At 45.8% G+C, this 16,336-nt stretch overlaps 4 protein-coding genes across 5 annotated transcripts; 1 reads left to right on the top strand and 3 right to left on the bottom strand.

Moving 5' to 3' along the window:
* Window positions 1–526: 526 nt before the first annotated feature.
* spef1 (sperm flagellar 1) lies at window positions 527–3,792 on the bottom strand. Of its 2 annotated transcripts, none has more exons than XM_003964153.3 (7): window positions 3,590–3,774; window positions 3,329–3,440; window positions 2,804–2,951; window positions 2,659–2,701; window positions 1,828–1,888; window positions 1,650–1,752; window positions 527–1,084 (listed from the first exon to the last, which is right to left on the bottom strand). In XM_003964153.3, exons 1-7 carry the CDS (start codon window positions 3,696–3,698, stop codon window positions 974–976), a joined length of 687 nt encoding a protein of 228 aa, XP_003964202.1. In that variant the 5' UTR covers window positions 3,699–3,774; the 3' UTR covers window positions 527–973. The 2 variants fall into 2 exon arrangements, with proteins under 2 accessions (XP_003964202.1, XP_029690847.1); XM_029834987.1 differs by lacking the exon at window positions 527–1,084 and adding an exon at window positions 1,406–1,548 and having other exon boundaries at window positions 3,590–3,792.
* Window positions 3,793–4,193: 401 nt separating this feature from the next.
* Window positions 4,194–11,211, bottom strand: adam8a (ADAM metallopeptidase domain 8a). Its single transcript, XM_003964152.3, has 24 exons — window positions 11,028–11,211; window positions 10,823–10,935; window positions 10,654–10,727; window positions 10,498–10,576; window positions 9,692–9,768; window positions 9,221–9,452; window positions 9,034–9,111; window positions 8,888–8,956; window positions 8,415–8,584; window positions 8,265–8,346; window positions 8,048–8,190; window positions 7,795–7,972; window positions 7,620–7,709; window positions 7,298–7,493; window positions 7,128–7,209; window positions 6,866–7,046; window positions 6,704–6,790; window positions 6,548–6,632; window positions 6,141–6,249; window positions 5,841–6,036; window positions 5,670–5,717; window positions 5,392–5,442; window positions 5,236–5,316; window positions 4,194–4,967 (listed from the first exon to the last, which is right to left on the bottom strand). Exons 1-24 carry the CDS (start codon window positions 11,194–11,196, stop codon window positions 4,923–4,925), a joined length of 2,715 nt encoding a protein of 904 aa, XP_003964201.3. The 5' UTR covers window positions 11,197–11,211; the 3' UTR covers window positions 4,194–4,922.
* Window positions 11,212–11,900: 689 nt separating this feature from the next.
* Window positions 11,901–13,845, top strand: znf511 (zinc finger protein 511). The gene is made up of 6 exons (XM_003964151.3): window positions 11,901–12,169; window positions 12,260–12,333; window positions 12,623–12,824; window positions 12,915–13,039; window positions 13,185–13,454; window positions 13,657–13,845. Exons 1-6 carry the CDS (start codon window positions 11,999–12,001, stop codon window positions 13,727–13,729), a joined length of 915 nt encoding a protein of 304 aa, XP_003964200.1. The 5' UTR covers window positions 11,901–11,998; the 3' UTR covers window positions 13,730–13,845.
* A 623-nt stretch (window positions 13,846–14,468) lies between these two features.
* Window positions 14,469–15,983, bottom strand: msx3 (muscle segment homeobox 3). The gene is made up of 2 exons (XM_003964150.3): window positions 15,478–15,983; window positions 14,469–15,274 (listed from the first exon to the last, which is right to left on the bottom strand). The coding sequence occupies exons 1-2, from the start codon at window positions 15,830–15,832 to the stop codon at window positions 14,868–14,870; spliced, it is 762 nt and encodes a 253-aa protein (XP_003964199.1). The 5' UTR covers window positions 15,833–15,983; the 3' UTR covers window positions 14,469–14,867.
* Between the last annotated feature and the right edge of the window lie 353 nt (window positions 15,984–16,336).

Below are 16,336 nucleotides of genomic sequence, written 5' to 3'. Positions count from 1 at the left end.
TCCCCCTCTGAGACAAATCGCCCATGTTTTGCCCCAGAGGGAGTGCGCTTAGGTCAGCACCAGGGTCTTTCCACGAGACAAACATAATAATAAATAATGTCTGCCTGTGCAAATAAACTTGCTTATTTTGTCTATTTGCTTTTTTCTTTTTTTACATTGGACTTTCTGATGGAGGGGAAAACTCCACCCACTCAGGAAGTGGTCGAAGTCACTTTTGCTTCTTCCTGGATGACTCAGCACTTGTTTGTTCCTTCCCCTTTGTTTCCTCCCGTAAACCTGCAGGAGCTCTCCCAGAGATCCAAAGGTGTGGTCCCTGATGTCAGAGAGTCCTCTGTAGATCCAGCAGTGTGAAGCTAATTATGAATCACCCATGACGGCACGCTCCGTCATCAATGTCTGTTCGATTCTCTCGATAGCTCTCACAGCTCTCCCAACCCACATGTGTGTGCAAAGACCATTTCTTTGCTATTTTCCACAGCATTTTTGTCCGACTTCCGTTCTATTTCTGCAGGAAAAAAAACCCTTCTAACCTCCCCAAGCATACTTTATTTGGTAATCTGTCAGCATCACTACAGCAGAAAATGACTACTGTCTTCACACTTTTAAAAGGGGAAATGATCTAATGCGTGACTTGAAAGGAAGTGGCATTTCAAGATAACGTACTCTTGAATCTTGAAACTTGATTTCATCCTTATTCATAGGAATCAGTTGACATTGGGGGAAATAAGACAAAAGGCATGACTGCAAATAAATCATGCTACTATCGCAGGCACATGTTGCACAGACGAGCGACTTAACTCACTATAACAATGTTATGACACACTTCGGTTCAAACTCTCACGAGGAAACCTGTGCTACTTTAGCATAAATCACACTGGCCTGGGCTTCACCCACGGGTTTCTTCTTCTGTGGTGGGGTAAGATCTGACAAGACACGTCGTTTTGGGGACAAGGAGACACTGGCCCCGGCATCATCAGGCCTTGCCTTTTGTCTTGTATGTCTCCAGATGTTGCGTCAGGTCTTGAATGCGCATGTCCTTCAGGTGAACCAGATGCTCCAACCTGTTCACTTTCATCTGCAGGATCTGCACATGGACAGACGTGTGCAAGCATGGGAACAATGTGAGCGATGACCTCGTAAAAGCTGTACAGAAACGCCGCACCGGGGTGTTTATTCTGCTCCTTCCTTCACATGCAGATGTGGTCGAGGGAGAAGAAAAATGTATCCGCTGAGCAGATACTGACTCACCGGCCGCTGCTGACACAGCCACACACACACACACACGCGCACACACACACACATCCTGGTACGTCTGTTTTTTAAGGACTTTCATAGACTTAATGAATTACCCAACTCCTTACCCTAACCATCCCAACTAGTCCACGAACCCTAACTCACCTCAGCCTTTAAACTTAACTCTCAAACACACGGATTTGTAGGAAGTGTAATGAACACACACACACACGGATACACACGCTCTTAAATCACACACACTCCCTTCGCACATCTGCAACGTTACAGGCGGTATAAGTGTATGACATGGCTTCCCTACAGAGCATCAAAACAGAACAGTCAGCTTTATGACCAATTCCCGGATTTCTGTGCGTGTGTGTGTGTGTGTGTGTGTGTGTGTGTGCGCGCACACCCACCTCCACAGTCTGCTGCAAAGCCAGCACGGTTTCTTCTTTTTCCTGCAGGATCTGCCGGAGAGTGGGGTCCACGCCGGCGTAAAACTGCGCCCGCTGCAGGTTACTGGATAAAAAGAGACACACTCGCCACTCTGAAGAGCTCTGCTGCCCAACACACACCGAAAACCTTTGGTCATACCTGTTTTTCGTCTCTCCTCCCCTCAACTGAGCAAGAAATCTTTCTTCAGTGTGAGTAATGTCTGGGGGGGGAGAAGACAGCTGAATGATAACGGAGGTGTAAAAGAAAGAAAAGACCGGATGGCTTGAAACAACAGATGGAGAACACAATAGAAGGAGAGATTAGGCCTTTTGGGGGGGAGTTGGGGAGTGCACGTGAAGACCTGAGCAGGGTGTGTGAGTGTGAAAGGGGTGTAGACAGAGGAGGAAAGCAGACAGGGCAGAGGTGAAGTCTGGGCTCAGCTCTCTGAGGAGTAGAGGACATATGAGGTGCAGGAAACCAAAGGGAGACATGTTGCAGGAGCTCTTGGCTTTTTCTAACCAGTCTTGCCTGACTCGGTTAAACTCGGGCCTGTTTGTGTGTCTGTGTGTTCTCTGCTGTCTCTGGGAACTGTTATCAAAGCCCCGCTATCAGCTGCCAAGAGACGGCAGGAAGTGGATAAGATCTCCGAAAAAATATCCTTTTACAGCAATTTAAATAAAATACCAGGAAGACTTAAACACACTGGAAGCATCTTAGCAAAAACAGAAAGCTCATGATAGCATAGTGATGAGTATTACTGAATACTGGGATTCTGACTCATGTCAATTCTGGGAGGTTTTAGGCCAGTTCTGGGGCGTGCGGTTAGGTCAGCAGGTCATCGGTGGGAGTAGGATACGCAACAGGCTAAACGGCGTCAACACCTCCCTGAGTCGGCAGTTTTCTCGTCGCCAGCGACTTGTAGTCATGTTTCATTACTTGAGTCCCGTCTGAAGAAAGCGGCGTCAGCAGTAACAGACGCGATGCTCCTACCTGCATGTTTCTCCAGCTCCCTGGTGTCATAGTAGTCCAAACCCTGGTTTGATTAAAAAAAATGATTAAAATGGTGGTTATTTCACGAGAGGAGGAAGGATTCAGTGGACGGTGAGTGAGCGTGTGGGTGACTGGGTGGACGTACGGTGGTGTGATCTCCGTCATGCTCCATTTTCTTCTGGAGCTTCTCTTTGAGGACGTGGAGCGCCGGCTCGATGGCTCCCGCAGTGTTCAGGACGATCTTCCTCACCGTCTTTTCGGGCACGTGAAGGCTCAGCTTGGAAAACACCTTCCTGTCCACACGCAGAAACAATCGAGCCAACGCAATAAGCATGTGTTTCCAGTTTAACAGATTGTTTTCCTGAGGTATTGGGTGTTTAAAAATGACAAACCGGCGATGCACGGTTGTGATAAGCACTACGAGTGTTTTGTAATTGTAGCTGGCTGTGTGCTGAGGAGGAGGATGGGTGCTTCGGAGTGATGTTGATCTTGTTATGATGTCTTATATTTTGATTTGGGGATATGTTTTATCGTTTGGGAGCTTGCTGTGAAGACATGTTGACATATTTTATGAATCCAGATTGCATAAAAAAGCAGCAGGGCTGGTTGGGTCTGGCTGTCCTTCTCCCAAATCCTTCCCAGAAACAAAGCAAAAGGAGCGCAGCCTCGCCTGTTGAGGACGTCCCAGTTGGTGAGCTTTTGCTGAGTGGAGTTCGCAGGGGTGTAATTGTGCAGGTCAACGAGCTTTGGGAGGAAATGCTTCACGACCTCTGCAGCCAGGACTAAACGGGGTTCAACAGAGAGGCGGTTAGATCACAGCAAAGTGCACGAACGCGCGGTTCGGAGCCAAACGAGTCAGCGTGTGGTCAGCTGAAAAGGAGTGCGTGTTTAGCTCCTTCTGCTAATCAACCGAGAAGGTTTGTTTTTCTACCTCCGTCACTGAAGTCTCTCGTAATGTGTCTTTTGGGTCTGGACAGCGGGATTTTATCTAACCACGCATACAGGTCCTGGAGCTCCTCTTCGGTTAGTTCTTGGTCCATTCCAAAAGTATTAAACGGCGCTAATGTTAGCTTGTTGGCTCTCTCGTCAGGTTGTTTACCACGTTGCTAGGCGACCAATTAACTCTGGTAAACATCTCGTGTAGCCTTTAACTGCTATTATTGTTTGTCTTATTATTATTTACTTATATTTTTCTCTTCTTGCTGTTTAATTTTTAAACCCAGTTTATTGTCAGTAAAATTAGAAAATAAATAGATTAATAACAAGCAGCTAATTTCTCTGCTAAACTACTTTTACAGAAGAAGAAGATCAAAGGTCAAAGTCCCTCAAATCCTTTGATTATAATATTTGCTGATCTAATTTCTCGGTTGCCATAGTAACTCCTGGATCTATATGGTAATCCCGAACATCACCAAAACTTAATCATCTGTTCCTTCTCTCAGTTGATCATTTTATTTTGCTAACCAACAAATGCATCATATAACAGAGGTATAAAAAAAAGGAAACAATCGTTAAAAGCACCAAATAACACACCATCAGTTTCTAACCTTTTTTATTCTATGGTTTGATCACATTCACATTTCATTGCAATCAAGTATTTGTTGAACCTTTAAAACAAAATAAACTAGTTTTTTAGTTGTCAAATGTAGCACTACACTTAAATTCCCATTATTTTGGACTGTTGAGAACAGATTGTGGAGGCAAACAACCAATATATAGGAATGCTTTTAAAAAAGTAAGTTGCCATTATTAAATATTCCTCATTGAAAGGAGAAGCCAAACTAGTTACCATCATGGCTGGGCTGTGAGTATTTTGGCTGCAGAGAAATCCCAACAAACCACATAAATCCCTTAAAAATACACCCGCTGAGACACAGTAAACCGTTGGCATGTACTTAATCTGATTAGATGAGTCAAAACTAACAAAATTCAAACCCGAGAATGATCATTGTATACTCAGGTGGTCGGTAAAATCCGTAAAGTGCCCGTATCGGTGCAACATTTAAAATCCCTCATGAGCATTATTTCTTTAAAACCGTAGAAAGTACCGGAAAAAAAAGTGAGGGTACGATAAAAGTAAGTAAAACAGACGCAGAATCGATAGTGCAAATGCCTGAGAAAGAGTTTGCATATTCAAAGCTCTTCGATGGAGGCGCGTCCCTCGCAGAAAGCGAGAGGATTTAAATGTCCTCCTGGGTGGGACGACGTGGCTGTCCTCTGCCAGACGATCTGGCTGTTTACACCAGTCTGAATGATTCCTGGTGTCATCTGGGCCTGTTCGGAGGCATCAGGGCAGCTCTCGCTGCAAGCTGGAAAAACAATCCCTCTTAGTAATCTACGGATGAACTCATGTATTCCCTCTCCACAAGTTTATATTGTCTGTCTCAGAGGTGGCCAAGAAGCGCGTCAGCGCTCGCTAACCCGCTAACGCCGAGCCACCTCCTGCTCGTTACGCCGCCAACGACGTCGTTATAAACGAATGGCTTGAACAACAGCAGGAATGTTCGGATTCCTGTTGCCAGGATTTGGAAGATTTAGGAAAGTCCTGTTGACTGTGTTTACTGTCTTGTTACATACCAGCTGAGTGTGCGGCAGCGAGGAGGGGACTGCAGACGGTTTGGGCTTCACTGGAGGCACTGGAAGCTTTGGCTTCGTGACCTTGGAGAGCAGATGTTCACGTTATACAGGAGACCAGTTAAAAGTGGGGGTCCAGACGTGCGCTCTATTATTTACCGGTTTGGATGCAAGTGGGGGCAACGGTCTAGATGGAGGTAGAGGCTTCCCCTGGGTAGGAAAAGGATAAATGCAAGCCTGGATTTTAGGAAACCAACCAATCAAAGCCCATCATTGTTCTTAGAGTTCAAAATTGCAAATATTTCCAAATTCAACAATGGCGTTCGGAGGCGGCGCGAATGACCTCACCATCTACGCAAACACAAACGTGGTCAGTTCTGTCATGTTGATCCAAACATGCTGAAGTTTAGATAAAACACGCCAGTTAATCTGATTACCTGTTGATACTGTTGTGGCCGGGCTACAGGTTTAAAGTTCTTGGGTGGCTGCAAAGGATTTAAAAAAAAAAGAGACAATAATCCTACTTAGACTGAGGTTTTAATGAAACGACGGGACACTTTTCTCTCGGTCCAAATTCAACTTCCACAGATTCCAGAGGACAAACTGACCTCTGGAGCTGCTCTGCTGGGCTTCGGCGCTGCCGTCGTCGGCCTGGATGAAGACAGAGGTTTGCAGGCTCGGGTAGCGGAAGACTCCACAAATATGGGCTGGCTGATGTGTGTGGGGCCGAGGCTCGGGCTGCCTCGTGCGCTGCCTGGCTGAAACAACGGGTTGGATCGTCCTGAGGCTGCAGACCGAAGGCATCTGCAATACACGCAGGGGCAAAACGCAGCTCATGGCTCAGCATATCTGACACCAGATGACGTAAATAAAGACTCGGATGTAAAGACTCAGACTCAGATTCGCACCTTTTCACAGGTCGCGTCTTTTTGATACAGCATATCGAACCTCCAACCACCAGGACCAACAAGAGAAGTGAAGTGACCAGGGACACCATGACCACCATTGAGCCTGTCTCTGTACACACGCACACAAACACACACACATTGAGCGTAAGCACATGACAGCCATTATTAGCTCGTTAGGCAACAGAATGTGAATATCGTGTTCCTTGCGGGGGGGAATCTGTCAAACTACTGTCGGGCTGTGTTAATGAAACAGAGCACAATTGTTTAGGGGTTCCAGGAAAAAAAAGTTTTATGTAAAAAAACTGGGAGGAGGAGGTGGGACAGACAAACCACATTGTGTAGAACATGAACATCGAAGGTCATGACTGAGGAAGATAAGGTCTGTGCTTCGTAGAATCGGACGATACCTTCGGGCAGCTCCGGGAGCAGCACGTCACAGTAGGGTGGAGCCCAGCCGGGGTCACAGTGGCATTTGTTCTCATGGTTGCACACCTGCCAGAGATCACGCTCAGTCACACCGGGTGGTTACGGTTGTACGCGATGCTGTGAGACACGCTTCCTACCCCGCGGTTACTGCATTTGCCCGCACAGTCGTTTGTCCCGTATGTTTTAATGCTTTTGATGTCTTGACACCGTTGATTGTAGCACACCTGAAACGTGAAACCGGTCAACGGGGGGGGGGGGGGGGGTTCCAGATGCTAAATGCTAACAGCGTCTGCACTAACCATGTTAGTGCCGCACTTGGTGCCAGTGGGCACCATGGCCAGGTCTTGAGGGAAGTTGTCGTCGGAGTTCATCACCGCCTCGTTGCACAGATTTCCGTTTCCTAACGTGTAGAAAAACTTCTTGGAAGTGATTGGAAACTCCCAGCCTCCAGAACAGAAAAGCTTCCCACAAGACTGATCCCTGCCACCAAAAAGGACAAAAAGCAACACAATGAGCCTAAAACTAATAACAGCTCCCCTGAAACTTGCTTTCATGAATTACCGGCTGGAGCATCTCTGGCTGAACAAGGTCTTCCTGCAGCCTCCATGTTGGAGGTAACAAGCGTCTGCTGCCACTGCTGCCTCTAAACAGGGACACAAACCAGACAGCTGCCAGAGTCACAACCCCTCCGAGTCCAGGGAACGCTAACAGGACGTTGGCTGGGCTTTTACCAGGTCCCCACAGTCTCCGGCAGTGCTGCAGCCGCGAGGGACACTGTCCATTGTAGCAGTATCCTCGTCCACGGTTGCAGGTCAGGCCGTTCTGGGTGAAGGCGTCGGTGGGACAGGAGGCAGAGAAGCCCGTGCAGAACTCCTCCAGGTCGCAGTCTCCAGACTTCTCTCGACAAACGCTGCCTGTTGGTTTTAGCTGCGGAGCGGATGAGAAACACAGATGGTCGAGATCGGGAAGCACCCAGACGGCGCTCTCAGACAGCGTCTCGCCGCGTGGGCACACCGGTGCCATTTCACACGTTTATCGGGCGGCGTTACTGACTTGGCAGCCGTGGCAGCACTCTCCCGCTGCGCACCGGGCTCCCGCGGCGAGCTTGCAGGTCGTGGCGTTGCAACAGGGATTCGTGCACTCCTGCGAGGCAGACAGAGGGAGACCACAGGGTCTACTTGTAGGGATTCGTGACCTCGCGTGCGAGCGGGTGCGGTGTTGCTCAAACCTCTACGGTGCCGCAGTCACACTCCTCCCCGGCCTCCAGGAAAGCGTTGCCACACACCGGCCCTCCGTAGAGGCGATTAGTGGAGGGAGTATCGAGCAGACAGGCGGGGTTGATCTCCTCTAAGAACGTGCTGAGCTGCTGCTGACTGCAGCTGCTGAACTGCTCCGGGTACACGATCCTGCCAGAGGGAAGAGGAAGATCTTACTCATCGTCCAGGATTAGGAACAGCACGTGCCAACTCCACCAAACTCACCCAAGACTCTCAGACATGATGCAGCCTCTTTTCGTTGCCTGCGAGCCACAGACGCAGTTTTCCTTGTCGTGGGATAAACCCAGGTTGTGGCCCATCTCGTGCGCGATCGTGGACGCCACGCCGATGGGGTTTGGGTTGTGGTCCTGTGGGCAAAATAATTAGAACCAGAATAGACAAATGTGCTTGTTATTTCCCACAAAAAAAAAACGACATTCACCTCATTCACGGCTCCAGAGTTGGACGTGCACATGGAGTTGGTGTTGGCTAAGCCCACGGTAGATCCATCAAAATCCACACCTCTGAAAGGGGACGAGGAAGCTCATTCACACGACCACTCACAAGTCACCTCTCCTCCAGAGCAACTTACGTGATGAACTGCGCGTTGTCGTGTTTGATGTCCGGCAGAAGTTTCCACTGTCGCCATTTGAGGAAGCGTCCGAGGGTGAGTTCGGAGTCGCTGCTGACATCGATCTGGTCCCGGTTTGACCAGATATCCAGCCCCACCAGCATGACGCGGATGCCGACAGGCCGATACAGCTGTCAGACAGTTAGCATGTTAGCATAGCTGACGCTGCGATTCATGTAGGAGGCATAAAAATCATCTTGCAGTCAGAGAGAACTTTTCTGTCTTTTTTTCTGATAGGAAAAAAAAAAGTATGAGCACAGATTTCTGCACGAGGCTGAACCGAGTGGTGAGAAAAATGTTTTTTTCTGCCAGTGAGAAGACACCATGAAAACGATCTGTTGGAAGAAGGGAATATTTCTGCACCAAATGACACGGGCCTGTCTGATTCAACAAAGAGTCGTTTCAGCTGAGCAACTACAGAGACTCAAACGCACCTTGTCAACGTGATTTGCTGCTTCAAGCACTCGGGACTGAACCTTTTTTATGCTCCCGAACTTCTTATACTTCAATAGAAAAGATGACAACAGTCACACACGCCTTCGGTCAATAACTTGAAAGTGAGGAAGCTTCCGTTTCAGACCTCTGTGTGGTCGACCACCACAACCATCTCCACTGTCCTGGGTTTCCCCGCACGCTCTCTGGTCTGACCTCTGCTTTTCTGAATAAAACAAAATTGGACCAGGTCAACAGCTATAAAATAAAACCAATAACTTTGATTCACAGGTTGGTTAAAATGTTTGTCTGGATCAATGTTCCCTTATTATTACCAAACTGCTGAGCTGGAACAGTGCAGATGGATGAGCCCCATGGTCGTAGAAAGTTGTTCCGTTTCCATGGGAACAGGAGCTTCTCTTCCTCCTGAGGTGTTTGTAGTTGTAGACGGCGTGAAGTCCCCCGTCGCTGGGCATTTCAGAGCTATGTTTGGCGCCCTGGACATCCGCTTCAGCGTCAGCGAGGGGCTCAATAAGGTAAACCTGATCCTGGATCCGAACAAACCCCCTGAGGTGGAAGACGGGAACTTTGTCAGTGGACGTCAAACATTAGCTGATGGATCACGTCGTTTTGCTTCCTCAAGTTATATTCGTTACAGTCTGCAGCCCACCAGCCCCGTAACTCAACCTGAGGTCCATTTTAAGTTACACCCACCCTCAAATTAGCATTATCTTCGTTAATCTTGACAATCCAGCTTGGTAAATCAATGACTTGGACTGGGACGAAGAACATTAAGCAGGACTCACTTGATTCCTGAGCAGAGTCCCACGCTGGCAGAGGAGTCGTCCACTCCAACCACACGTCCGTGATAATAGCAGTGGTCCTGAGAACACAGCCCAAGGAGACGTTCCAACTCTTTGTGACTGGATTAATATTTTGCATAACTGCAGTCTGAGCTGAATGTGATGCTGCGTGTTGCGGAAATGACAAACTGGTCGTCTTTCCTCTTAAAGTATGTTACTTCCTCTTAGCTTCCGATACAAACACGCAGCCCTTAACTGTGAATGGTAAAGGTGGTGGTGCCTTTCTTCTTTGGTTTTTGACAGGCCTTAATTTATCATTTGTTATCTGATAATATGAACCAGAGCGAATGGCAGATGTTTTCCCAGAGGAGATTTTAATATAAATGTAGAACCTTTGAGGTTTTACTGTAAAGCTGCTCTAATAGTAACTTATTTCTACTAATTGTTCCCACTTGACTTGGCTGAATGATAAAACTTGTCATATGTTAGAACTCAACTAAAACAAAGAAAACGCCGTGCCAGTAGGAAATAATCCAAATCTATCTACGTTTGTTATAGACCGTACTCAAAAATTGCTCCCAGATTAATCGTTATTATAGTTACTTCAGATTTAGGTTACATTAATGTGTACAACAGATTTTTACGTTATCTCTCCTTCGATTTCATTCGGCGATTTAATGTAATTAAACTCAATTTAAACGGTAACTTTATTTTCAAGAGGAGCTGGATGTGTTTAATTACGCAACCACCTAATAACAGAAAGGTTTCTTGACATAAAAGTATTCTTTAAAAACAAACAACCAACTTACCCAAAGATCTGGAGCCGTTGAGACTCGGGTGCCCTCATCAGTGAAGTGTGTCACAGTAAAACTCCCCCCAACGAGATCCCTGAAAATGGGTCAAACAAATAAAAATTACACTGATAATCCAGGGGCGAAGCTGCAGCCATTGTTGGCTTTTCTCACTTGTTCTTTTCCAGATGCAGAGTGTGGTTTTGTTCTGCAAAAGTCACAGAGTACCGCAGAACATCTGGGAACGTCTGTCCAGAGACACGGAGAGAAGGCCCGACTTCAGTCCAAGCTATTATTATATATGAGTATATTTTGAATACTGAATCGGTAGTTTGTGTCTCACCTGATGAGCAGCAGCAGCATCGTGGATGGGAGACGAAACCTTCAGTCTCTGAGGTATTACAGTTTGGTACTTCTTCACATGAGGTAGAGGCTCCACACTGCCCGCAGTTATTCCTACAAGTAGGTCATGGAAAAAATAAATAATTAAGGAAAAACAAATAAGATTCCAACAGAGGACTCAAAAATCCAAATAAAATAACTCGTACCCCACGAGATGAAGAAGACTAGTAAAAAACATCCAGAATGTGTCATGTTGCTGTACCGGACGTACTGTGTCATGAGGCGGTGTAAGTCTGTGAGAAATAGATGCGCGGCTCTCCGCCCCTCTGGGCCGCCCAACATCCCGACAACCACGACCCGGGGCTGAGACACCATCCGTGTGAGTCACAACTGCTCAGGAATGACATGCCCTCCAGCAAATTACCGCCAGAAGAGTTGAGTTAGACTTATTACAAACTTCTTTACAACAGCGTGGTGGGTTATTGCGATTTTATTTTTTTATTTTTTATTTTAAAAAGGCGTCTTGAACCCCCGCCTCCCATCCCCATCATAATTCTAATAAGCAACTTAAACGTAATGACCTTGTTTAACGTGAACTGTAGCTGCGCTAACATTGCTCACATTAACAGTTGTTTATAGTGTTTTTAAGCCTGGAAACCCCCGTATTTTTTGCGCTCTTAGAAACCCGCAGTCGGAGCCGATAGACGCATCTAAAGGCTCGTAGTGGCTTGTGTCGCCATCTAGCGGCACAATTAATTCACGTCAAATTGAAAACGGAAATTTTACTGGCATTAGAAGGGATATCAACAACATATATAAGTAATGAAAACAATATTGTGCTACATTTTTGCAATATATCAAGCCAGCAGTTGGCGATTTATATGGTAGCTAGTTAAAATCATGTTTGATATCAAATAAATGTAATTAACTCATCCCCTTTCTCATGAAGTTCTATATACACTTGGAACCTTAGGAAACGTGCGGCTGTTAAATAACCGACGCTTCCAACCCGACTGGGGCAGTTTACATGCTCAGTGTGGCCACACGGGGGCGCTATGTCACCGTTCTATTTACAACAGCCGGGCGAGTGGATGACGTCGTCATTCTGCGACAGCACCAACGTAATAGAGTCGCAGCAGATACTTTAAAATCTCGCCAGAATGAAAACACATTAACGATGTTACAGCCACATTTAATTCAACTGCTGTCCAACGACCACTTAGTGGTAAAATACGGAGATGATGGTTGTACCAGTGGAAACGCAGACACGAGAAAGGGTGCGGAGGGAAATCCGTTCACTTTCTCCCCGCAGCTCATCCACCTGAACAAGGATCACGAATTCTTTGAGGTAACGCAGCAACAACTTAAAGACGGATCCTCAACCGCATTGCCAGAGTTGCCATAACATAGATGTATCACTTGTCTGCGCTGTTTAAAGGATGGGGACATTTGCAGACACATGTATCTACAGGATCTTTACATGTCTGAGGCAGATGACAAGAAAGGTCTAAGGTATGAAGAGCACCATTGTTTTTTGTGGTGTTTTGTTGACATTGGCTATACAACAGGTGGGATTGCGACTAAATCTTTTTACACAGTTGAACCTGTGGCTCATTGTCATTTAAATAAAATCCGAGCCTGTAAAGGTCAATAGTAAAACGAGCGTTATCATCTTTGGCTGATTTTAATTCGGAATCATCAATCAGGAATATGTGAACAGTCCAGTGAGAACAGAAGCTGCTTGAATTTACCTTGAGATATCCTTATCTGTCTTCCTTTATTTTCCTCTTCTCATTTTCAGTGTGTCGGAGTTTGCCTGTCACATTACCGGTTGCTGTGCGGTCTTCAATACTTTGGAGGAGTTTGAACACCACTACAACTCCCTGCACCGACATGTTTGCTGCTCCTGTCGCCGCTCCTTCCCCACTGCCCATCTCCTGGACATTCACATTCAGGAGTGGCACGACAGCCTCTTCACTATCCTTGCAGAGAAACAGGACATGGTAACGAGATGCGGTGATGGAGTCGGGTCAAGTATAAAATAGTGTAAATAGTATAAAAGTATTTATTATACTTTTCTTTCACCTTTTCAGTATAAGTGTTTGGTGGAGGTTTGTGGACAGAAATTCAGAACGAGTGAACATAGGAAGGATCATCTAATAAATGTCCACAAATACCCTGCAGATTTCAGATTTGACAGAAGAAAAAAGGACAAAGGGTAAGTCAGCAGTTACCGCACAGCGCCACTAGATGGCAGCACCTGTAAATAGAAATCCTCGCGCTTCACTGGTGTCAAATTATAATAAATAAACGTGAAAACATTGTCCTTTAGTTATGACTATCATATTTCCTATATCCGATAGAGCTGCCGGACAGAGAAGACAACAGCAGAGAAACGCAGCCATGGAGGTGGTGCAAGATGTGTGTGTATCCGAGGGTGTGTGTGAAGTTATGTGTGATGTGCCATCCAACGATCCCCAGCATGAGGAATCCATGGAGACCCATGTGGTCGCGGAGGAAGCTACTGGGGATACAAAGTCAGGATCTCTTGAGGAGGATACTGATTTTTCTGATGCAGGTCACGGTAACGCAGACACGAGCACGGCGCCACCAAAACCTCGCTTCTCCTACAGGTGAGAAGCTTTCAATGGCTTCAGTTTATTTATTTATTGAATTAATGTGTTTAGAAAAAGCTTTTAGATCTCCGCAAATTATCTTTACAAACATTATGATCAACTTTGAATAAGATGATATTAAGAAATCAAAATTCTCTTAGAAATTTAGTTAAAAATTTGGTTAACAAATACTAGAGTAGCATTTTTATTCTCCTCTTAGGGTCCCTCCAAATGTGTGCTTTGGTCACAGCTCAGTCCGAGGCTTCAAAGGCCGACGAGGAAAAAGAAAATGAGAAATCATCAGTATGCCGCCATTCTTTCACACTATAGAATGAATATGTGAAGTTATATAAGTTATCGTAACTCTGCATTAAATGGTTTCGCGTAATAAAATGTACTTTTTAAAATGTCTCTTTGAGTGGTGAATAATACCTTTGATTTTCCCACATGCAACAACCTTTTTTGTTGAAATTGTCCCAAAAATAAAAGGTCACATTTACATTTATTTAAAATATACATTTTTCTATATAAAAAAATCATCCTGTGAGGTGATATCCAAATAGACCCTATAAATCCAATTGTATGTTTAAAGAACAGATATTACGTAAAGGTCATACATAAAATAATATTGTGTTGTGAAAAATGTGAACATTTCTGAAAGCAGATGGAACATTTAGAAAAGAGCAATAAATGAATGAAATGTCTAAATTTACGCAATAAACTTTAATAGCTGTATAAAAGGTCCCAACCATCATGTACAAAAACATTTCTGAATTAGGGCTATTTTCCTGTCGCTTTGTATTTTTCACTTAATGAAATTCCTCAAAACTTGTACTTAAAAGCATTAACGAGCCATTTATGACCCACAAATTCTTCTAAAAATAGCTGCGATCATTGCAGATGCGAAATAATTAAAAATAATTGTTGTTTTCCACGTTTTGAGCAGTATATTGTAACAAAGATATACATTTAAACTTGTCAAAAGTGGGGTTTTTGTCATTAATTAGATGCTTTTTCTTAAGTTTTTGGAACAGACCCCCATAATAAAAAATCATCAAGGCCTTTAATTACACAATTCACCCTCTGTTTACCTGTAACTGCAGCTTTTAATTTGTTTAAAGTTCCATTTGAAATTTAAAAAGGAAAGACAGTATTTAGGCTGCAGAATTGGACGAATTAAGAAATACGTGGCAGACAAATAAATAGATAAAGCTTCCTAATTCGATATTATGTAAAGGTCTAATTAATGCTTCCATTCCACTCCTGTGTGAACCGAATCTCCTGGATTCTTCCTTCCTTTTTTCTCTCCGTAAAGTCCTGTAATTGAGCCAAATTTAAGGCTTCGACTGTTTGACTGGTGGGGTGGACATTTTTGCAGGGTTGTTTTCTCTGTGAAGGCACTTTCCTCGACGCGTTTAAAGTTAGGGAGGATTAAGACAGGTAGTACATCCCATAAGCTCCTCTGAATAGTCCCGGTGCAGGTAAGGCGGGTCTCGGTCCGTTCAAGGCGCCGTAGAGCACCGGTGCGGCCATCGGCGCGTTCAGTGGGAAGGGAAAGGCGAAGGCCGGCAGCAGAGGCTTCGCTGCCAGCTTCAGTTTCTCCATCTCGGCCTCCTGCAGTCTCTTGGCCTTGGCCCTGCGGTTTTGAAACCAGATCTTGACTTGTGTCTCTGTGAGGCTGAGGGAGTTGGAGAACTCCGCTCTCTCCGCGATGGAGAGGTACTGTTTCTGACGGAACTTTCTCTCCAGAGAGAGCAGCTGAGAGGTGGTGAAGGGAGTTCTGGGTTTCCTGTTGTTTTTGTGTTTTCGTAGGTTGCACGCAGCCGGACTGGGGAGTCCTGGAAAAAGAATATAGAGATTAATATCAGGAGAATAGCGATTTATGACTGATAAAAGTAAAGCAACGATAAGAAGTTTCTTAATCTTTGGATTTAATTACGAATGATGCAGTTCCTTCAATTTACGCACAGCGCAAAATGCTTCAGACAGATTTCCAGAACCAGGATCAAACTTGAACCAAACTGAGTGATTTCATACTCACTTGGAGGGGATGTGTAGGGTGCGTGACTCCAGTGGTCCCCTTCTTTGTCTCTGAGTTCCACCGTCTCCTGGTTGGACTCATAAAGTCCTCTTGGGGATGCGCACTCTGTCTCCCCTGACCGGACGCACCCCTGACGTCTGTCCGGGGAGAAGCGGATTCTCTCCGGCGTCCTCTCTGATATGAGGGATTCCACGCTGAAAGGCAGGTTATGGGTCTTGTTTTTACACCTCCTGACAGGTGACAGGTCCAGCTCCTCGGTTTCACCGGCCGCTTTGTCTTCTACAGCGCTCTCCTCCGCAGCGAGAGAGGGTGGCGATCCCTGCGCAGGATTCATGACGCACGACTGTGGTGCCATGCATGCGTAAAAAACAAATTTTTCCGTCACTGTGTCCGTCTCAGCTTTTCGTCTTCGTCTGTTCACTCAGCGGAACCAGTTAACGCGCAGCGTCCGGCGACTTTGGCCAACTTTAGCTTTTTACGCACGGAGCTGCCCCTCGTTCACTAAATGGCCCACGAGTTGTCCTTTCATCTCGCCGCCTGCGAATCAGCGCGGCGGGTTTTTCCCACGTGACCCAACTTTCCTGACTTCCGATAGGTCAGGCCCGCAGCGACGGACGCGCGTTTTGTTTCCCCGCGGCGACCGGAGGCGGTGCGCAAAGTTCCGACGCTGCAAATTAAAACAATCCCGAGTTTCTTGTGTGACTTCTCCAGCTGTGAGATCAGCTGGATATGGCGCTCTGACATCCAGGGGCTTTCAAGTGCTCGTGCACTGTTAGCTGATATCATCTTTGAGGAGAAGGTCTAGACGATTATACGGATTTCTTTTTTCTTATAGTAATATTTGTCATATTGTCACAAA

The sequence above is a fragment of the Takifugu rubripes genome, chromosome 4 (genome assembly GCF_901000725.2).
Source record: "Takifugu rubripes chromosome 4, fTakRub1.2, whole genome shotgun sequence".
NCBI lineage: Eukaryota > Metazoa > Chordata > Actinopteri > Tetraodontiformes > Tetraodontidae > Takifugu > Takifugu rubripes.
This window is presented reverse-complemented; position numbering and strand designations above follow the sequence as displayed.